This window comes from Myxine glutinosa, chromosome 5 (assembly GCF_964187855.1).
Source record: "Myxine glutinosa chromosome 5, kmMyxGlut1.1, whole genome shotgun sequence".
Classification (NCBI taxonomy): Eukaryota; Metazoa; Chordata; class Myxini; order Myxiniformes; family Myxinidae; genus Myxine; species Myxine glutinosa.
The window spans coordinates 81,786,239-81,809,375 of NC_136265.1; the positions used below are offsets into that span (position 1 = coordinate 81,786,239).

General features: G+C 45.3%; 1 protein-coding gene across 1 annotated transcript; it reads left to right on the plus strand.

The window, feature by feature from the left end:
- The first annotated feature begins 209 nt into the window (after window positions 1-209).
- On the plus strand, window positions 210-22,277 carry LOC144892138 (uncharacterized). The gene is made up of 4 exons (XM_078777362.1): window positions 210-496; window positions 943-1,005; window positions 12,668-12,805; window positions 22,153-22,277. Exons 1-4 carry the CDS (start codon window positions 376-378, stop codon window positions 22,275-22,277), a joined length of 447 nt encoding a protein of 148 aa, XP_078633488.1. The 5' UTR covers window positions 210-375.
- Window positions 22,278-23,137: the final 860 nt, after the last annotated feature.

Genomic DNA, 23,137 nt, shown 5'->3' on the forward strand with positions numbered 1-23,137 from the left:
GCTTCTAATAGTGCACCATGGTACATCTAAACCCCCTCTCCGCCTGCCACTCCCACAGTGAGCGGGTGAACTAATAATACAAAGGGAGCCCTGGTTCGATCCAGAATCCCACTTATCATTTCGTTTTAAAACATCACCTTGGATGTTTTTAAGGGAGTGTTCGATTTGTGACGAATCTGCGGATTCGAATTGATGAATTAACTCCATTCAGAGATTGATTGAGAACACGGAGTTCACTCACTCTAACTTCACTCACGGTGTTGTTTGTTTGTGTTGAACCCTGTGGTACTGTATTATAGTTGTACTGTGCCTCACGTACTGTATTACACTGTACCCCATGTACTGTATTACACTGTACCTCATGTACTGTACGCTATGAAGGGAGATTTGGCCATGGTGGAGCACAGAACGAACCCCCCGGGATGTAGGAGCGGCTCCGATGGAGGAAACGGGGTCAGTCCGGGACGTTCTCCCGGGGATGAGGAGTCTGGATCCGGTACGTGCTGTTCGTTCCCGTGCGGGGTCCGTGCTGTGTACTATTTAAATAAATAATAATTTAGACGGAGAATCACACCATGTAGGCCTACGGACTGGGTTCCCTCGTACAAGATCGTGTCGATCTCCTGATCTGGTTTCATCGTACAAGATCGTGTCGAGATCCTGATCGGGTTTCCTCTTCCAAGATCGTGTCGATGTCCTGAACCGGTTAATCGATCCCCTTCGTTGTAATCGAAGCTCGAGCGGACATTTTGATTCCCGAGAGCAGATTCGTTAATGGACGAGGTGTGAGAGAAGTTTAAGTGTTTCCTCTTTCAAGTCGTTTCAAAAATATCTTTTTCAGGGAATTGAAAAGTGAAAATTTTCTGGATATCGATTGTGATGATGATTTTCTTCAGAAGTATTGCTTAAAGTTGAGTTTGAATGTGATGTTTTTATTTTCAGATGTTATTGTGAAAGTGAAGGTGGAGTCCGAGTTTGTTGATGATAACTCCTCGTTTATCAAAGGTTTGAGCAACAACCACAATAACAACAATGGTGCTGTTAATGTTCAACTTTAATGATAACAATACACTTTGCTTACAGAATATAAACAGTTTGCTCCGTTATATTTGGTACCTGTTGTGTTTCCCATTATGGAAGTGTCCATTTCATCAGTGCAGTATTTATCCAAATGAACATCTCCGACATGTTAAACCACAACACTGTTCAGATTTGTTTTTGTATGCATAGTTGAAGCTTGTGGAGGAGCTAGGACGAGTACACTGAACAAATCCGGACACAACAGGACAAAAGCAATAGTGGAGACCAACAGCAGAGCCGAAGACCAAGACAGAGTGAGGCGGACAAACAATGGGTGTGGGGAGGAATGGGAGGCAGGAGAGGATGCACGAGGTGGACAAGATGGATACAGAAAGAAACTCTCAGGAGGGGAAACTGGAAATTGGGAAGGAGGGATTTGCATGGGTGAGTGCGGGGTTTCCAAAGCCAGAAAAAGACCAGGTTTTCGATTGGAGATCATGTTGGTGAACAGCTGTCTTGAAGGAGCAAGTCCAATGTACCGTGACCTGGTTTGGATCCGAACTGGTGTTCAGAAATCAGGCCATTGGAGACGAGGAAAGATTTGATGTATACTGCGAAGATGGACTCCATGACCTCGCTGATGATTGGTATTAAGCTTGGAGGTCTGTAGTTCAGCGGATAAGTTTTTGCACCTTTTATGTGACTCGGGGGCCCGTTGATCCATTGGGCCAAATTTTCATTGGTCTTCATGGCCTTGCAGCATACCCACCTGCCTGCTTTACTGCTTGAGCTTTAGCTTGCCTTTCACCAAGTGCAGATGTGCAGTGGGCCAGCGCAGGGAGGCATGGGGAGAGGGCGAGGGGTATTATGTGTTCGTCGTTGTTATTATTGTTGCCAAATGATACTAATATTATTATTTTTGTTTATATTAATGATATTAATTAATGTATGTTTTGTTACAATGTTATCATTCTTTGTATTATTTATTAAGCCGCCGCATCCGAAGGTAGCCGGAGGCATTATGTTTTCGGGTTGAACGTCGTTTTTGTCAGCAACCATATGTCCGATTGAGACGAAACTTTCAGGGTAGGAGTGACACCCGTGCAGAATATTTTTATGAAACCGCTTCACCGATCGATGTGAAACCTGTCATAGCTGGTGAAAATGTGATACTTTTTGTTTCTTTTTTTTTGTATACAAGGTCGAGGCTCGTGAAAAAGCTGACATTAATCACACACACAAAAAAATACGGACACACAAAACATACAATGAAGGGAGCGGTGGACAAGATGGGGAGACAGAGGGAAGCACACTAGTACAACAGCAGAGAACAGGGACATCGGGATATCTGTGGGAGGGAGAGGGCTTGGGGGGGGGGGGGGGAGATGGGTAGGCATGCGAAGGGGGGGGGGGGGGTGGGAGAGGTATAAAACACATGGACACTGCGAAGACTTGTAGGAAATAAGTCGGTATTTCAAAAAAGTGGATCTGGGGTGAATTAATGGGGGTAGAAAAGATCAAAGTTTTGGTTGGGGGAAGATAGGAGATGGTGGTGAACAGTTGTTTTAAAGACCTGGAGGGAGGAGTGGGATTGAAGAGAGTGAGGGAGTTTGTTCCAGAGGCAGGAGTAAAGAGGAATGAAAGAGTGAAGGTGAGCAGAGAGTCTTGATTTTGGCAATTTCACCAGAAGAGGGTTGCTGGCAGATCTTGTGCGACCTGTAGGAATATTAAGTTATTGGTATACAACATTTTGAACAATTGCAGGAGCACCAGCCCAGAGGGGAGAGCAGTATTCCATCGAGCTGCAGATGAAAGCATTATTTGTGGTGAGGAACTCAGGTGTGCCAGGGAGGACTTCGCACGACGGAGGATGCCCAGTCGGCGACTGGCTTTGGAGGCCAGCTTGAAAATGTGGTTTTCCCAGGAAAGATCATGGCAGATAGTGAGACCCAAAAGCTTGAGTGACAAAACTTCATGGAGAGGATTGTTGAGAAAGAAGATGGGAGGGTTGTCCAGTCAGTCTTTTCATAGTAAGAGTGTGAGATTGGTCAGGATTGAAAGACATGTTCCACTTGTTTGACCACTGTGATTTTGTCCAGGTCTGCAGAGAGTGAGGAGGCTGCAGACTGCCGATCTGAGGGATGAGGAATGGAGTGGCAGAGAGTGGAGTCATCAGCAAAGAGATAGAGAGGATTTTCAAGAGAGTCAGTGAGATCATTGATGAAGACCAGGAAAAGCACAGGGCCCAGAACACTGCCTTGGGGAACTCCAGCCTGAACAGGAAGGGGAGATGAGAGAAACCCATTCAGGGCCACACGTTGACTACGACCAGAGAGGAAGTCCGCCACTCCGCCAGCCATGCATGGAGATTTCCATGGATACCATAGGAGGAGAGTTTGGTGAGCAGAGCGGGGTGCCAGACCGTATCGAAGGCATGTGATATGTCAAGGGAGACAGCTCTGATTTCCTGTTTGGCATTGAGGACCTCCATCCATTGTTGAGACAGCAGAAGCAGCATGTTCAGAGTAGAGTGACCTAGTCTGAAACCAAATTGATGATCAGAGAAAACATGAAAAAACATGGCTCTCAAAAACATGAAAAAACATGGCTCTCAAAAACATGAAAAAACATGGCTCTCAAAAACATGAAAAAACATGGCTCTCAAAAACATGAAAAAACATGAAAATCCACAAAAACATGGCTCTCACACACACTAACAAACACACACACACACACACACACACACACACACACACACACACACACACACACACACACACACACCATTCAAAGACTTTTGGGAAGTTACGAGTGGCAGCAAATTTGACATCTTGCCCCGAACGTCATTTTTCCTTGATACGCCACTGCTCCACTGTACGGGTGATCTGTTTTTAAAATTCCCTCTAGTTGATGGATCCAGATTGCATATATTTTTGAACATGATTAACCACCACTTGGTGAACGATATTCAGGCTGCTTTTGCAAGCCATGTTGTTACAGTAGACAGAGCTCCCCTTTTTGTTTTTACGTACCCATTTTTTTATTGATGAACATTTTTGTCCGATATACTTTCATTGTATTAACTGGCGTGACTCGGCGTGCTCCGCGTTCCTCACCACATGTCGTTTTAGAGGGATAGACATCTTTGACCATTTTGGTGTCTTTTGTGTCTTTTGTGTCTTCAGCATCTTTTGGGTCCTCTGGGTCTTTAAGGGTCTTTTGGGTATTTTGGTTGTTCAGTGTATTTAAGGGGCTTTTTTGTCTTCAGGGTCTTTTTGGTCTTCAGGGTCTTCAGGGTCTTTTTCGTCTTCAGGGTGTTTTGGGTCTTCAGGGTGTTTTGGGTCTTCAGGGTCTTTTGGGTCTTCTGGGTCTTTTGGATCTTCAGGGTATTTTTGGGTATTCGGGTCTTTTTGGGTCTTCGGGGTGTTTTGGGTCTTCGGGGTGTTTTGGGTCGTTTGGGGTGTTTTGGGTCTTCAGGGTGTTTTGGGTCTTCGGGGTCTTTTGGGTCTTCGGGGTGTTTTTGGTCTTCAGGGGTGTTTTGGGGTCTGTGGGGTGTTTTGGGTCTTTGGGGTCTTTGGGGTGTTTTGGGTCTTTGGGGAGTTGTTGGTATTTGGTGGTGTTTTGGTTCTTTGGGGTGTTTTGGGTTTGTTTTTTTTTTTTTTTTTTTTTTTGTTTTTTTTGGATACAAGATCGAGGCTCGTGAAAGAGCGAACATTAATCACACAGAAAGACAAACAGACACACAAAACAAATAACATCGGGAGCGGTAGACAAGATGGGGAGAAAGGGGGAAGGACACAAACAACATTTGAGAGCAGGGACCGAGAGACATGGAGACTTCGAGAGAACTGTGGGAGGGAGAGGGCTTTGGGGGGGAGGCATGGGAAGGGGGGGGGGGGGTGGGAGAGGTATAAAACATATGGACACTGCCAAGACTTCCAGGAAAGAAGTTGGAATTTCAAACAAGGTGGATCTGGGGTGAATTCGTGGGGGTAGAAAAGATCAAGGTTTTGGATGGGGGAAGATAAGAGATGGTGGTGAACAGCTGTTTTGAAGACCTGGAGGGAGGAGTGTGATTGAAGTGAGTGTGGGAGTTTGTTCCAGAGGCGGGAGAAAAGAAGAATGAAAGAGTGAAGGTGAGCAGAGAGACGAGATTTCGGCAGTTTAACCATCAGAGGGTGGCTGGCAGATCTTGTGCGACCTGTAGGAATATTTGGGGGACAGAGCACAGAGAGAGCTGGGGGAGCAAGGCCGGAGAGGAGTCGGTAGAAGACAGAAAGACCACCTACCTGCCTGCGGTGAGTGAGTGAAAGGCCCTCAGAAATAGCTTCATCGCGGGAGATTCCAATGATTCTGAAAGCTTTGGATTCAACAGCGTGAAGCCGAGCCAGGTGTGAGGCAGGAGCACCAGCCCATAGGGGAGAACAGTATTCCATTGAGCTGCGGATGAAAGCCTTGTATGTGGTGAGGAGCTCAGGTGTGCCTAGGAAGGACTTCGCACGACGGAGGATGCCCAGTCGGCGACTGGCTTTGGAGGCCAGCTTGGAAATGTGGTTTTCCCAAGAAAGATCATGGCAGATGGTGAGACCCAAAAGCTTGAGCGACAGAACTTCTTGGAGAGGATTGTTGAGAAAGTAGATGGGAGGGTTGTCCAGTCGATCTTTTCGGAGAGACATAGTAAGAGTGTGAGATTTGTCAGGATTGAAAGACATGTTCCACATGTTTGACCAGTCTGTGATTTTGTCCAGGTCTTCAGAGAGTGAGGAGGCTGCAGACTGCCGATCTGAGGGAAGAGGAATGGAGCGGCAGAGAGTGGAGTCATCAGCAAAGAGATACAGAGGATTTTCCAGAGAGTCGGAGAGATCATTGATAAAGACCAGAAAAAGCACAGGGCCCAGCACACTGCCTTGGGGAACTCCAGCCTGAACGGGAAGGGGAGATGAGAGAAATCCATTCAGGGCCACACGTTGACTACGACCAGAGAGGAAGTCCGCAAGCCATGCATGGAGATTTCCATGGATACCATAGGAGGAGAGTTTGGTGAGCAGAGCTGGGTGCCAGGCCATATCGAAGGCACGTGATATGTCAAGGGAGACAGCTCTGATTTCCTGTTTGGCATTGAGGACCTCCATCCATTGTTGAGACAGCAGAAGCAGCATGTCCAGAGTAGAGTGACCTGGTCTGAAACCAAATTGATGATCAGGTCTTTGGGGTGTTTTGGATCTTTGGGGTGTTTTGGGTCTTTGGGGTGTTTTGGGTCTTTGGGGTGTTTTGGGTCTTTTGGGTGTTTTGGGTCTTTGGGGTGTTTTGGATCTTTGGGGTGTTTTGGGTCTTTGGGATGTTTTGGGTGTTTGGGATGTTTCGGGTGTTTGGGATGTTTCGGGTGTTTGGGATGTTTTGGGTCTTTGGGATGTTTTGGGTCTTTGGGATGTTTTGGGTCTTTGTGGTCTTCAGGGTCTGTTGATCTTTGGGGTAGTTTGGTCTTCGGGGTCTTCTGGGTATTTTGGGTCTTCGGGGTGTTTTTGGTCTTCGGAGTGTTTTTGGTCTTCGGAGTGTTTTTGGTCTTCGGTGTGTTTTTAGTCTTTGGGGTGTTTTGGGTCTTTGGGGTGTTTTGGGTCTTTGGGGTGTTTTGGGTGTTTTGGGTGTTTTGGGTCTTTGGGGTGTTTTGGGTCTTTGGGGTGTTTTGGGGCTTTGGGGTGTTTTGGGTCTTTGGGGTGTTTTGGGTCTTTGGGGTGTTTTGGGTCTTTGGGGTGTTTTGGGTCTTTGGGGTGTTTTGGGTCTTTGGGGTGTTTTGGGTCTTTGGGGTGTTTTGGGTCTTTGGGGTGTTTTGGGTCTTTGGGGTGTTTTGGGTCTTTGGTGTGTTTCGGGTCTTTGGGGTGTTTTGGGTCTTTGGGGTGTTTTGGGTGTTTTGGGTCTTTGGTGTGTTTTGCGTCTTTGGGTTCTTCAGGGGCTTTTGAGTTTTGGGGTCTTTTGGGTGTTTAAGGGTAATTTTGCTCTTCAGGGGTCTTGGTGGTCCTCAGGGTCTTGGGGGACTTAAGGGGTCATCAAAGGTCTGCGGGGTCTCAGCAGTCGAAATGTAATTAAGAGTTCACGGACTTTGTTTTGGGTGTTGATTTTATTTGAAGCCCCCCCCCCTCCCCCCCTCCATAGTCAGGTTCACTATGTTTTTTCGTTCAAAATTTTGGTAGATTAGCAAAACTATACATTATTGGAATATTCAGAGCATGAGGAATCCAAAAATTAATGTTTACATTTGCGTAGACACCTTTGCGAAAATGACACTCAGGACAGTGATGAAGATCTGTAAAAGCATATTCCTGAACGGTATAGACCTCGTAGATCCTGTGTATAGGACTTATAGTTCAATCTGATACTACCTATAACTTCCTATAACAACCTATAACTTCAAAGGACTTGCAATATCATGTATTATGTAATACAGTTATATCACAAATATAAAGACAATGGTTTTCAATCACCTTTGTTTGTTGCTTTTCTATAATCCTGAGCACTATTTTGAAGCCTTTATTGGATTCCTTGACCCAGAAAACATAGGATTAGCATATTTAATTAAGTCTCTAGGTTGACTAGAAGCCGAGATCGCGCAAAATATGTATTTTATGGCGGCCATTTTCAAAATCCAAAATGGCGGCCATGCAGGTGTCTGTGCAAATACCAACATTGATTTTCAGATTCTCCATGCTCTGAAGATTCCAAAAATGTACAGGTTTGCTAATCCAAAAATTTTGAAAGAAATTATATTTGTTAACATAGTGAACCTGACTATCTTCATCACTGTCCTGAGTGTCATTTTCGCAAAGGTGTCTACGCAAATGTAAACATTAATTTTTGGATTCCTCATGCTCTGAATATTCCAAAAATGTATAGTTTTGCTAATCTACCAAAATTTTGAACGAAATTATATTTGTTAACATAGTGAACCTGACTACCACCCCCCACTAGCTCGCTACCTCACTCCAACCTCCTTCCATTCTCTCTCGCCTCCCTGCTCTTCCCCCTCCTCGCTTTACCACTCCTCCTTGCCCCTCTTCCTCCTTTCTTCCTCCCCCCTCCTCCACCCTCCCTTCCCCTCTCCTCCGTCCTTTCTCTCTCTCCCCTCCACCCTCCGTTCTCTCACTCCCCTTCCCACTCCCCTCCCCTCCCTTCCCTTCCCCCTCGCTTCCCTTCACCTCACCGTTTCCCTACTTCCCTTCTCCTTCCCCTCCCTTCCTCCTACCCCAACCCCTTTCCTCTTTTTCCCCTCCCCCTCTCCCCCTCCCCCTCTTCCCCATCCCCTCCCCTTTTCCCTCCCCTTTTCCCTCCCCTTCCCTCCCTCCCCCTTCCTTCCCCCTCCCCGCCATCCCCTCCCTCTTCCCCTTCCCCTACCCCTTTCCCTCCTCCTCTCCTCACTCCTTCCCCTTTCCTCCCTCCCCCTTCCCCCCCCTCCCCTTCCCCCTGCCTCCTCCCCCTCCCCTTCCCTTCCCCACCTTCCTCTTTCACCCCTTCCCCCCCCCCCCCCCATTCATATGCCCGTCAGGGAACGACTCATTGTTACACGGCAACGCCGGTACTTTTGCGAGTTAATTAATAAACGTCAAAAAGTATGCACACACACACACACACACACACACACACACACACACACACACACACACACACACACACACACACACCTCTCATCCATTTATAGTAGATGCAGTAATGTTACCAGATTTCCGAAATGATGGAAGATGACCCCATGCAAAATAAATGGTGAAAAGGGTAGCATGAGGATGTGCAAGAGCAGCCTGCCAGGTTTTTAGGACATGTGAGCTGATGCTGTCTGGTGCAGTAACAGAGTCAGAATCCAGGGATGAAAGAACGTTATCCACCTTCTTAGGTGCAAAAGATACAGAGTCTGAGAATGGGGCATTGGGGGACACATGATTTGCAAGTAATCAGAATCGAGACATTCAGCCATCTAATGAGCGGTCAGTCAGCTGTGGTGCTCTTTGAAGAGAGGGAAGTGGTGGAAGAGGAGCATACACCAGAGGGGTTGCCAAGGTGCCACCAGGTTTTGGAGGAGGGAGACAAGTTTGAAAGTTCATTCTTGTGGTTGGGCGGATGTTGTTTTCTAGCTCCTCTGAGAGTGGACGCACACTTGTTGTGGACTTTTTGGAATGCACTGAGATTGGTCTTCCAGGAAAAGAAGAGAAGTATGACACACAAATAAATCCACAATCCTGTTCAGAATCTATCTCAGATGGACACACTTCAGCGAGATTTTCTTCCACCTGTGTTCACGTTTCCTCTAAACCCGTGGTTCTTAACCTGGGTTCGACCGAACCCCAGGGGTTCAGTGAGCCAGGCTCAGGGGTTCGGTGGAGGTCCTCTGAAACGCATTGCAATTTTTTTTTTCCAGTTTTGTATCAATTTTGAATCTGTGTAATTACGCTTATTATTAATATTATTATTATTTTGCTATGTATGTTACGAACGAATGGAAATGTTATTTGTAATTGTATTCCCATCCCATTCATGGTTTCTCTGGTCTGTGTTTAAGATAAGTTGTTTCACACTGACTGTAGTAAGTTGAATCAATGAGCAACTTGCTAATTATTCTGTTGATGGTGCTTACTTGCTTACTTACTGGATTTTGGACTTTGCAGGTGTTCGGAAATTCCAGTGAATAGCCTCGATTACCTTGCCGTGTGCCATGCGTCATTGGTCGCGCCTTACTTTGGAGTTACTGATTAATTGAAAAGTAATTTGGAAATGCTTGTGGATATGCAGGGCGGGTACAGAGTTATATTAAAGTCAAAAGTGGATGGTGATTATAAAATATGATTGAATTACTCAGAAAATTAGGTGGAGGTGATATAACTCCTTTGGTTGCAATTCAAAACTAACAATTCGCAGTTTTCTATGTAATATTATAATAGGATTTGAGGTGACATAGAGTTGAGTAGATAATAAATCCCATCATCGTAACTACAAGTTATGTTTTCTTCGTTAAAATTTCTCAGTTTTCAGAGGGGTACTGATTATATTTAAGCATGTTCCTTTTTTAATTTTTGTCATATAATTATTATTTGCCCGAACTCAATTAAGATCAGTTTGTCACTTTTTTTTTTTTTTTGCAGTATGTCGAGCAAAAAAAGGAAGTGGTCGGAGGATTACATGCGGTACGGGTTCATGTGTTTGACGGAACGGGACGGAAGTCAGCGTCCTCAATGCATGCTTTGCAATGTCAAGTTGAGCAACTCCAGCCTAGCACCAGCAAAACTACGGGAACACTTCAAAAAACTGCACGGCGAGGGGCAGTACAAAGACGCAACGCTGGATGAATTCAAATTGAAGAGAGTCCGATTCGACGCAAGTGCTACCTTGCCCACTCTCGGCTTCATTCCAATTGACAAACCGATCCTCACCGCATCGTATGAAGTTGCGTACCTGATCGCAAAGCAGGGCAAACCGCACACTGTTGGCGAGACACTCATCAAACCGGCCGCGTTGAAGATGGCCAACATCATGCTGGGAAAAGCTGCTGAAAACAAGTTCTCTCTCGTTCCACTCTCAAATGACACCATCAGGTGCAGAATCGACGACATGAGCGACGACATCCTCGCCCAGGTAGTGGCAGATTTAGTCGCGAGCCCGACGAAATTCAGCCTTCAACTCGACGAGACCACCGACGTTTCACATTTGAGCCAGCTCATCTTATTTGTGCGTTATGTCAAAGGAGACCAGATCAAGGAAGACTTTCTGTTCTGCAAGCCTCTCACAACAACGACGAAGGCAGCCGACGTGAAGAAGCTTGTGGACGACTTCTTCAGAAGCAACGGCCTCTCGTGGAACATGGTGTCTGCAGTTTGCTCGTACGGAGCTCCAGACATGCTGGGACACAACTCCGGTTTTGGAGCGTTGGTGAAGACCGATGCACCACACATCATCGTCACGCACTGCGTCCTGCACAGACACGCGCTGGCATCAAAAACCCTGCCTCCAAAACTGGCCAATGTTCTGAAAATCGTCATTGAAACTGTGAATTACATGCGAAGCCGTGCTTTGAATCATAGCATCTTCAAAGAGCTGTGCAATGAACTCGGCTCTGAATTTGAAGTCTTTCTCTACCACTCTAACGTTTGATGGTTATCATGAGGGAAGGTAGTGAGCCGTGTTTTTGCCTTGTGTGTAGAATTAGCCCTGTTTTTGCGAGAACACCAGCATTGCCATGCAACGCACTTCCAAGAGTCAGAGTTCATCCTCACCTTGGCGTACTTGGCTGACATCTTTGATGCACTCAATCATCTCAATTGCCAGATGCAGGGCGGTGGAGTGAATGCCATCAAATCTGAAGAAAAGCTGAGCGCTTTCCGAAAGAAGTTACCGTTGTGGAGGCGGCGAACAGAGAGCGACAACTTCACAAACTTTTCGCTACTGGACGAGTGCGTGAGCGGGATCGAAGATGAGTCTGAAGTTGGAGGCACTGCTGTACCGGGGGAGCTGAAGCAAGCGATTGCCACGCACTTGGATGAGCTGGGAAAGTAATTCGACGGCTACTTCCCTGACCAAGAGCAATACCCAGCATGGGTGCGGCAGCCGTTTACTTTCGACGTTGCAACGGCAGATGTCAACGACCAATACCTCGACGACCTCATCGAACTTCAGCAGAGCCAGACTCAACAACAACTCTTCGGCACAACAACGCTCTCAACATTTTGGTGCCGCCAAATGAAAGGGTATCCTCACCGCTAAAATTGCCCTTGAGATCCTCATGCCGTTCGTTACAACGTATCTCTGCGAGCATGCGTTTTCGAAACTCGTGGACATTAAAACAAAGCAAAGGAGCAGGCTTGCATGCGACAATGAATTGAGGGTGGCCCTTGCCAAAACAAAACCACGCATTTCCCAGATCGCCTCCCGAAAAGAAGAACAGAAAACGCACGCATTAAGATGCAATTCTTCTTAATTTTTTGGTCAAATTTGAGGGGTTCCGCGAGTGTTCGGTGGGTTTCGTTAGGGTTCGGCGCCTCTAAAAAGGTTAAGAACCACTGCTCTAAACATTCAATAAGGAAATAACTCCACTGTAGATGAAAATTGATCGTAAATAACAATGAATAACTGCTCTATAACTCCGCTATTTTTTTACATTGGGTGAAGCAGTGGTGGTTTAGGTATGCTTTTCGCCAATTGATTAAGAAATTAATTATTCTACGATTATTTATTTTTTTGATTACGGAATTAATCATTGAATCAATCAATTGTTGTACACCTCTCCCTCCCAATACTGTCTATATGTGCTGCACGGCGGCATTGGCAGGTGCCAAAGGTGCCCAGACAATGTCACACCTGAAGGATATGTTATTTATTTATTTGGCATGGGGCGGTGTACTTTGTAGCTCGACTTGTTTACGAGATTTTTTCACTCCTTTTTCGTTTGTCAATGTTAAATTGAGATATCAAAGTCGTGAGTTAAATGAGAATTCTATTTTTAACTCATCAGATGATAAATGGATTGAGGATGAGACATTTCTTTTTGTGACGATGCTTGCTTGGATTTTGACCAAATGAACTTGCAAAACCCTCTTCTTTTTTTTCATTGGATTCACTCGTTTATCCCTTTTTTTGTTCATGGAACACAATGTCACATGGTTTCCAAATGAAGCTCCTCTGGTGAAGATGGAAACCTTCCAGAGTAACTCTCTTCAGACCTCTCAGAATGCTTTGAGCTCTGAGCACATAAAGCAGGAACCATGTGATTCTCCTCCGGCAGAGACAAGCAAAGCTGAACAGCTGCTCGAAGGTAAGCCGAGTTACACAGAGAAGATATCACACTATGTTTACCTGTTTTGTTTATTTTCCCGAATAAATTATTTATTTCCAATTCTTGTAGAATTCTTGTAGAATTGTAGATTCAAAGTGTTTCCATACATGGGCTGTTTTTATGTCAACGAAACAGGGAACTTTTCTGAGTCACTTGTCCAACTCAAATCCCATGAGATCTTCGCCAACAAAGCTTTGCTCCTTGGAGACCATGTCCCTGTCCATTCTGCGCAGATGTAAGACTAGTTCGACAATCCAATATGTTTTGCATCCCCTTCGTCCAGTGATCGACAACCTTTTTCTCGTGGTGGGCCAGATCAACATCGGGTTGTCCGGGCATGGGACGGACCGATAACCGAGTAGTCATTGGACGTTAGAAGAGTTTGTTTTTAATTTCCAGTTAATATTCCAAAGTGAGTTCTGTATATAGTTTGAATAGGGAATGCCATGGTTTTCGTGTTGGTCTGTCAGTGTGAGCCCTGTGCCTGCATTTTTGTGTGTGGCGTAGCGAGGATGATACAAGCAAGGAAAGAGCAGAGGATGGAAGACCAGAAACGAGTGAGAAATGGGACAAAGAGACCAAAGATCTGTCTGTGATGGGTAAGTGATAGGCCCATGACCTCTGCTTCATTGCGGGTCATTCCAATAATCTTGGAGGTCTTGGTTTCCACAGCCTCAAGCTGAGCAAGGTGTAATGCAGGAGTGCCAGCACAGACAGGAGAGCAGTACTCTCTGAAGCTGCAGATGAATGATGGATTCCAATACCTTACTGATGATTGCAAGTAAGCAAATGCATTTTCCACATGAGTTGTGGAGGCCAAAGGTTGGAAAATCATTGGTTGAGGCACAAAATCTGCTCTTGCTGAGGATAGGTTGGTGAAAGTTTGGTCTTGTACCTTCTCTTCCTTTCAATTTATTGCCCCTCCTTCATCATATTGGACTGAAAAATGATGTATCTGGAATCACTTTTTGAGGAGGAAAAGGGAGTCTTTGGAAAATATTGTCGTGTCCGTGCCGATATATACCGATCTCGGACGGATTGCCGATCGAGCTTAACACTCCGAGGCGTTCAGTGAACAATGGCAGAGTTAATACGTAAAACACCCCAAAGCAGCGAAGCTCTTTCCTTTGCAGATCCAACTGGACGTCTTCTGACCTGCGACAATTAACTCAAACCGACACTGATTCAAATGTACAAAAATACCGCCTTTATTGAAGCAATGCCGGAAACGCAATAATGCACGACAAACTCGGATTCCTAAATGGAGCACCCCCAAACGGACTCAAATACAAAAAAAGGGAAAAATAAAGGTGAACGAAAGTAAAAATGTGCAGTTGTGACTTATCTCTGGTCCCCTTGATTATCCGGGATCGTCCTAGGTCCCTCGTCCTTGGCGGGAAAATATGACCTTGGTGCCGTTCGGGCGCGGCAACCAGGCCTCAGCACGCCCTTGTTCACTCAGCCGCGCTTGTCTTTGTTGTCCGTTTCACCAGCACCGGTCTCTCAGCACACCCAGACAACGAAAAGCCAGCACTCACGAGCCAGTGAAAGGACAATGCAGCCGTGCAGCCAATAGCCCGGACCAAAGAGAAAGATTGCACGGCCGCGACCGTCTGCTATCAAACTAGGCACACCACTGACAAAAACCATGACTGTTCGCTGTCAAAGTCCCAACTCAAGACCGTTCGTATTGAAAATCAGGCGCAAGAGATGCCCGCCTTTCACAAACACCAGGACCCGAGAGAATTCGTGACCATTCGCTATCAATGTCCCCACGCAAGAAGGGCGGGAATATGACTGTTCCACCGCAAGAGCTCGTCCCACCACAAGAGCTCGTCCCACCGCAAGAGCTCGTCCCAATGCAAGAGAGTGTCCCAACGCAAGAGAGAAAATGTCGGGAACCCTGGTCTTTTGTACTCAAGGCTTTGACGCCATCCAACGCCGCCCATGCCTGCTCCAACCAGTGAGTTCATCTCATTGCTCGATGACCGTCCTAACCAATCACTGCTCTTCGGGGCATGGCCTCACAGACCTGCCTGCTTTTGTGATCACCCATCGGTGGTATCAGCAGTGGTCCTCAATGTCCTTTTACCGGTTCGTTTTTATTTAGTGTTATTAATGCGCTAGTGCCTGGTTTTGTGTGTGTGTGATGCATTGTCATGAGGAACAGAGGGGAAATAACAGAGGCAGTTACATACAGGGGATTAACCATCAATCCCTAACTAATTAACATAACCCCACAATTATACACTTTCACGGCATCCGGCCTGACTTATGTACTTCAAGATGGCCACACGACATTTGGAGCATGGTAATCTAAACAATTCTACCTGGCTCTAAGGTAATCATTTGCCTACCTCCCACAAACGTAACAATATAAATAAGGACCACACATCACACCTTCTTATTTTCTGCTGCCACAATAATCGAATAACCTCTGGTAAGTTAGCTTGTGTTTACTCAGTCACTGTCAGATACATTTTGGAAAATTCTGCCATTTTTGAATTCTTGATATTGAGCTTGTCCATTGAATGAAGGACAGAAATATATGGCAAATGCTTCATCTAATCTAAGTGAAATATTATCAAGTTTCCAACATTTTCAAGTTTTGGTAAATTTTGAATGCTTTTTGTGATTTGTCTTTTCAGTGAAACAAATGAAACTGGTTTCTTGTTACAACTGTTCCCAGTTGTTCTGCTCAGAAATTTTAAATCATCACATGACACAGAATGTTTGTCAAGAAACCGACACGTTTAGCAGCGCGTCTTCCATCCGCAGTTGTAAAAGCTGCGCAGAGACTCTCAAGAATATCCAAGGAAGTAAGAGACCACACAAATGTTCTGTTTGTGGTCAGGATTTTTTTTATTCATCACGTTTGCGTCATCATCAAAGGATACACACCGGAGAGAAGCCTTACAAGTGTTCCATGTGTCTGGAAGCATTTCTTTATCGAACAACTTTAATAAGTCATCAAAGAAGACACATGGGAGAGAAGCCTTACAAGTGTTCTGCTTGTCTTAAGGCATTTGTTCAGAGAGCAACATTAATAAGGCATCAAAAAACACACACAGGAAAGAAACCCTACAAGTGTTATTTTTGCCTCAAGGCTTTTGCTTTTTCATCGTATTTGCATAATCATCAAAAAACACACACAGAAAAGAAACCCTACAAGTGTTCCGTTTGCAGCAAGGCATTTGCTTTTTCATCATATTTGCATCATCATCAAAAAATACACACAGGAGAGAAGCCACACAAGTGTTCTGTGTGTCTTAAGGCATTTGTTCAGAGATCAACATTAATAAGGCATCGAAAAATACACACAGAAAAGAAACCCTACAAGTGTTCCGTTTGCAACAAGGCTTTTGCTTTTTCATCATATTTACATCATCATCAAAAAATACACACAGGAAAGAAACCCCACAAGTGTTCCATTTGTAGCAAGGCTTTTGCTTTTTCATCATATTTGCATCAACATCAAAAAAGACACACAGCAGAGAAGCCACACAAGTGTTCGATGTGTCTTAAGACATTTGGTCAAAGATCAACATTAAAAAATCATCAAAGGATGCACACAGGGGAGAAGCCTTACAAGTGTTCTGTTTGCAATAAGGATTTTGCTTGTCCATCATATTTGCATCAACATCAAAAAATTCACATGAGAGAGAAGTCATACAAGTGTTCTGTCTGCAACAAGGATTTTGCTTCTTCATCATATTTGCATCAACATCAAAAAATGCACACGAGAGAGAAGCCATACAAGTGTTCTGTGTGTCTTAAGGGATTTAGTCATCAAGGAAGAGTAAAAAAGCACCAAAGGATACACACCGGAGAGAAGCCTTACAAGTGTTTTGTGTGTCTTAAGGTATTTGGTGATAAAGGCATATTAAAAAAGCATCAAATGATACACACGGGAGAGAAGCCTTACAAGTGCTCTGTTTGCAACAAGGATTTTGTTTGTTTATCGCATTTGCACCGACATAAAAAAATTCACACGGGAGAGAAGCCACACACGTGTTCTGTGTGTTTTAAGACATTTAGTCAAAGAGTAACATTAATAAGGCATCAAAAAATACACACAGGAGAGAAGCCTTTCAAGTGCTCTGTGTGTTTTAAGGCATTTGGTGATAAAGGAAAATTAAAAAAGCATCAAAGGATACATACGGAAACGAAGCCTTTCAAGTGTTCTGTTTGCAACAAAGATTTTGTTTGTTCATCACATTTGCACCGACATCAAAAAAGTTCGCATGGGAGAGAAGCCGTACAAGTGTTCTGTGCGTCTTCAGGCATTTGTTGAAAGAGCAGCATTAACAAAGCATCAAAAAATTCACACTGGAGAGACACATCGGGCACAGGAGCATTAGTCATGGGAGGAAGCATGAGTTTATACAGGTGGCACAACATTAGCTTTGAAGGTGATGGGATAAGTTATTTTATTTTATTTTACATATGTACACAAATATTGCACACACAAACACACACACACACACACACACACACACACACACTCGTACACACATACATACACACACATACATGCATACACACACATACATACACATACATACACACATACATGTATACACACACGTACATACACATACATACACACATACATACACACACACATAAGCGCACGCACACACACACACACACACACACACACACACACACACACACACACACACACAGGAGGTGGATACTTTGAAACCTGCTCGGTAAGCATACACACAAACGCACGCACAATGGAGGTGGATACTTTGAAACCATCTCCTGAAACCCACCCACTTGTGGAGATATGATCTCCACAAGTGCGTGCTGTGAAATATGATCTCCAAAACCTTATGCAAGTCGCAGGCTTTATTGAAATCAGAAAGTGTGGAACACTACACAGGACACAGCATACAAATCATCAATACTACAGAATGAAGCACAAAGCATGTCTCAAACAATAATCACCGAAATCCTCTAGTTCAGCTTACCAAATCTCCCAGGAAGCAAAACAGCATAATGCGGCACCTCGTAGCAGCAGATTAAATACTGTTATGTCGGTGTGGTAGCAATATGTAGAGCCAGATAGATCTGTGTATGTAGGTATTCGTCTGTCGCGGTAAGGAATCTGACCTGTAATAAGTTTCATGTTTAGGCGATTTGTCAGTTAGGATGTATACCTGTGGACATACCAGGATGTTTGTGTGTTAAATAGAATAGGGATTAAAGAATAACGCCCCTGTGTGTCCACACCTGGTCACCAAACCTTTGTCCCTTATGGCAATGCACACCTGTAGACACGCAGTTAGGTCCCCAGCGCAACATCAAATAAATCCCTTCCCTGGCATAACTTTGGAAGACGAACAGGCAAGGGGGAGGGGGGAGCCGGCTCGGGGCGCAGCCACATGGACCTCGGCCAGCTGCACCTACGAGCTATGATCATGCTACACGCCACGTGCTATACCACGCCCAGGAGGGCTGTGATCGGTTGGCGCGAATGGACGCGGAAGGCGCGAAGCGGTTCGACAAAGGGCGGGAAGTTATGCGGCTCTGGTTGGGTGCCATGCCGAGGCTGACGTCACCGCCAGAGGTTATAAAAAGAGCGCGCGGAACTCTGCGTGGCAGATTTCTGGCCTGGCAGTCCCGGTGCGATCTCGAGTGGAGAGAGTCCTGTCCCTGGTTGCGTTGACTCGCAGTCTTGGCCCTGGTTGAGTTGGCTTATCGATCGTGTGTGAAGATCGACCTCGTGGTGCTTGGAGCGGTGCTTGTGCGGGAGTGAGACTTGGTGCTGTGAACGGGCCTAGTGGTGCATGCGAGGCGGGCGGAGGATTCCTCCACGCCGGAGATTGAAGACGACAAGACAGCTAAGACCGAGCTCCGCGTTCCCAATTACATAACGGACGTGTTATTTTGGTTGTTCACTCCCCCGGTCTGTATTTGACGTCAGTGTGTGGGATCCCAATCTGGGAACTTTAGATAATATCGCGTTTTACTGTCCCTACGTTTCTTTGCAATAAACCCTTGTATTATTTTCCATCCCCTGTTAAACCTGTGCCGGTTGAATTAGATTCCCTGCAGGATCGAAGCTGCCGTCGGCGCGATCCAGGTTAGCTTTTGCCGCAGCCATCCATTTTCCTTCTTCCTCCGCGTTTTATAGCCGAACCCGTGTTTGGTTGTTGCCTCCGAATAAATCCGTTCAGGCCCATCCACGACCTTCTTGTGTTAACTGGAGTCGCACGACAATACGCAAGCAAAGCATACGCCCATGAAAGATAGATAAGAACTCTTTCATGCCTTCCACCAGCGGAGTTGTAGTTTGAATAGGATTTTATTATCACAGTAGCCAACGACAACTTACACACACATACATGCATATTCGGGCAAACGCCCATGTACACATACACACACACAGGTGGATACTTTGAGACTTGGCAGTGCTCCTTTGCACCTTCTGAAACCTGCATATGGAGGTAACAACCACCGAGAGAAGCCACACAAGTGTTCCGTTTGCAACAAAGCTTTTGCTTCGTCATCACATTTGCATCAACATCAAAAAAAATTCACACGGGAGAGGAGCCTTACAAGTGTTCTGTGTGTCTTAAGGCATTTGTTCAAAGATAAATTTGATTCAATCCAAACTGGTAAAATCATCACAAAGGCACCAGAGTCATTTCAACATGCATTCACTGTTGGATACTGCAAAACCCTTTGGTATTACACTTGACGTATTATGTAAACCTGTTTCTGTTTCTGGGTAGCCGCAGTCAGTAGCTCGATGATGCCCTGCAGCCGAAGGCTTGCGTGTTCGGTCACTGTGTTGTTTGAATAAACTCAGATGTTCATCTCTGCCTCCTTGAACTTTTAACATGGCGAAGTCGGCAGGATGGCGTAGTTGGCAAAAGGAACATTCTGCGCAGCTCTGGGTGTGATCATCGGCTCCAATCCAAGCTGATAACGGTGGATGGCAGCGATTTTCGATTTCAGCGACTTTCGATTTCAGCGAAAGTCGATGGCAGCGACTTTCGATTTCCATCCATCATCATCGTTCGCAGGAAGGGGATTTCTCATGTTTGTGTCTGTTTCATTTCTCAGTGAGTACGTTTAACACACAGACGTGCCTCCCAAAGAGAAACCTACGGAGTACTCTCAGGATGTGACCTCGTTTGTGGTTATTATGAAGGACATAATGGCTGTGCAGCAACGTGCTATGTTGAACCAACAACAGGCCGCAGCCGATCAACAGCAGGCACACATCCAGGAAATTAAACTGCTTTGTGAGGCCATAGCAGGCCGCCCGCCCACTGGTTCTGGTGACGTCGGTGACGATGGTGTTCCAGATCGTCAAAACACCCCCGAGGCATCATCTTTATCTGCTCCGAAATTCTCGGTTAAACAACCACCAGTGTTATCCGAGTCTACGACTTTGCAGGATTTCAAGGCATGGAGAGAACAATGGGATGATTACTACCTCATCATACGTCTCGATCGTATGCAAGCTCGTGAGCAGTTGGCAACTCTTCGGAACTGTCTGACATTGGGCATGATATCAGTCCTCAAGATTGCCATTGATATCGATTTCACATCGGACATACTTTCTGTCAGGGATGTTCTCACCAGCATTGAAGCACATCTACAAAGACAGTGGCACGTCATCCACGATCTGGTTGATTTTCATGAGCGGCACCAAGGGACTGGAGAGACCTTAGACTCATCATATTGTGCACTAAAGGAGATTGCCGCCAATTGTGATCTCTCAACCATGACTGTTGAACAACAGTTTGTCATTCTGATCATCACTGGCATATCTGATTCAGAGGTGCGTCGTAAGCTTATGGCTAAGAGAGATCTCACACTACAACGTACTCTGGACATGTACCGTAGCAAGGAAGCCAGCAGGAAGGCTGATATGATGACCGGACGTCAATCCCGGGCTTTCATTGCCAAAAACTCTCGTCGACCATTTTTTTGTCGCAGTCAGTCCCGACCCGAGACCACCAATTGTGTACATTGTGGGGGTGATGCCCACAGGAACTCAAAGACCTGCCCGGCTCGTGATGGGAAGTGCCAGAAGTGCGGCACCGTGGGCCACTTTGCACGTGTATGTCGAAAATCGAAGGGGGACAAGCCTGTATGTAGAGCTGGACAGCACAATGACAACAAGCAACCCCCAGCTGTTCGGTGGATCGTCTTGGTCGCTGCTGTGTTTTGCGCATTGCAGAGGAAGCAATTTCACCACAGACGATAGCATTCGACCTATGGAGGGCGGCGCCATGCGTATTAACCTGAAGGATGACGCTGTACCTTTCCAGCTGAGGAAGGCATGTCCACTACCAGTGGCTTGGTGAGATCAGGTTAAGTCAGAACTTGACGACATGGTGAACAAGGGTGTCCTTTCTCCGATGGGAAGCTAGCCTTCAGATTGGTGTCATCCACTTGTGGTACTCCAAAACCTAATGGTCGCATTCACATGTGTGTGGATTTCCGTATGTTGAACCGCCACGTCAAACGCCCTGTATACCCTCTCATCACACCTGCTGAGGCAGTCTCGCATGTGAAGAACACTTGCTTCTATATTGTATATGATGCGACCAAGGGATACTGGCAAATTCCTCTGGACGAGGCCAGCCAATCCCTTACCGTATTCATGACACCTTGGGGTCAGTTCAAATACTTGCAAGCTCCAATGGGCCTCAACGTGAGTGGAGATGAATATTATTACAGAGGTGGCATCGCTCTTGAGGGAATCCAAAATACGGTCAGGGTCGTCGATGATATGGACCGACATTCAATGAGGATGTGCAACAGGTGCGGAATGTACTTCTCCGATGTCGGGAACATGGCATCGCATTGAACCCGCATAAACTTACTGTTACTGACATATAGGAAGTCACATACGACATTTCATTTGCCATCTTGACCTTTGACCTTGAGTGACCTTGAAAGGTCAAACTCAAGGTCAAAAATAGTTTTTTTTACTAATAACTCTGTCAAACATTATCCGATTCCCTTCTAACCAACACCAAAATGTTCATTATTCAATTCCCGAAAAATAACATGTGGCATAAAATGGTCAAAAATGCATAGTTTTAATTATTTTTTGGGGTCAAAGGTCAGGGGGCCAAGTTTTCATTGAAAATATATTTCAAACCACTATAACTCTGAAAGGACAAGAGATATGCATACACTTACTCAGTTACCTTCCATTGCTTAGCGTATACACGTGTATAGATTTCTCACCATTTTAATCCAAAATGGCCGATTTAAAAAAGTACATTCCGGCACGTCCTTGGTCTCTGACCGATTTTTTATTTTCCTGTTTCTTGTTCCGACTTTCATAGCAACCAGCCCTTCTTGGTTCAGGCAATACGAGTGGTCGCAGCCCTTTCTTGTCTCACGTCGGTGCTTTGGGGAGCGGGGGGCGAGCCTGACCTGCTCGCTTCACATTCGGCGGCTGGTGGATTAACGGACTTGGCACGCCACCCCCTTCCCCCCCCACGCCCCCTCCCCCCGGTGAACACGACAGTATTTTCCCTGGGAATTCTTTTCTGGCCAACAAGTTTGTAAATGCTTTGGTAAATGAGGTTTTTTTTTCTCCGCAACTTCATTATTTTTAATCATGGCTGGAAATACTATTCTCATTGAACTATCAATTAATTCCACCACAATGCTTTTAATGATTTTATTTCACAAGAAATCTGGCACAAACAGGGTAATTTTTCCTTCCATTTAATCAATGCAAATTGGCAAAATCATGATAAAGGCACCAGTTATTTCAACAATTTAAAAAGTTGTTTTGTATCCTCTCTTTTCCACATCCCTTCATTTTACAACGATGAGTGAAGTCCACGTTTTTCTATCTGGGATCCTTTAATTCTAACCTTTGTTAACATGTTTAAAATATATGCCAGAGGTTCAGTCCTTGTTCGAGTCTTTATCAAGTTCAGCTTGTGAAAACCTCACACAGCATCGAGAGTGGACAAACGGTGAGATATTACAATTTCATTCAGTGTCACCAACTGTGGAAAGTGTTATTTGTGGTCAAGCAGAGGTCGTGTGCACAACTTTCACATGGACAGTGCAGATGTGCATTGACATTTTCAACTATAATCGGTTTGAACTGTGAAAATTCCGGGATCGACATTTTAAAGTGATAACAACTGGATGGAAGATGGCTGAAAATGCGTTGAACATTTCTTGATTGTTGTTTTTGCAAAAACGTGTTTTGCTTCATGGTGTCCATAAATGTCTTGCAACCGTTTTCTGCCTAATTTCCCTTTTTCTATGATTATGTGATAATGAAGGAGCGGCGCTCCAACGCGAGTC

What these genes read in the sequence shown, in the direction of transcription:
- LOC144892138 (XM_078777362.1), top strand. Translation starts at nt 376, where the DNA reads ATGAAGGGAGATTTGGCCATGGTGGAGCACAGAACGAACCCCCCGGGA. An exon ending in TAACTCCTCGTTTATCAAAG is followed by an intron (nt 1,006 to 12,667) that starts GTTTGAGCAACA and finishes TTCCAAATGAAG; the next exon opens with CTCCTCTGGTGAAGATGGAA. An exon ending in AGCTGAACAGCTGCTCGAAG is followed by an intron (nt 12,806 to 22,152) that starts GTAAGCCGAGTT and finishes CGACTTTCATAG; the next exon opens with CAACCAGCCCTTCTTGGTTC.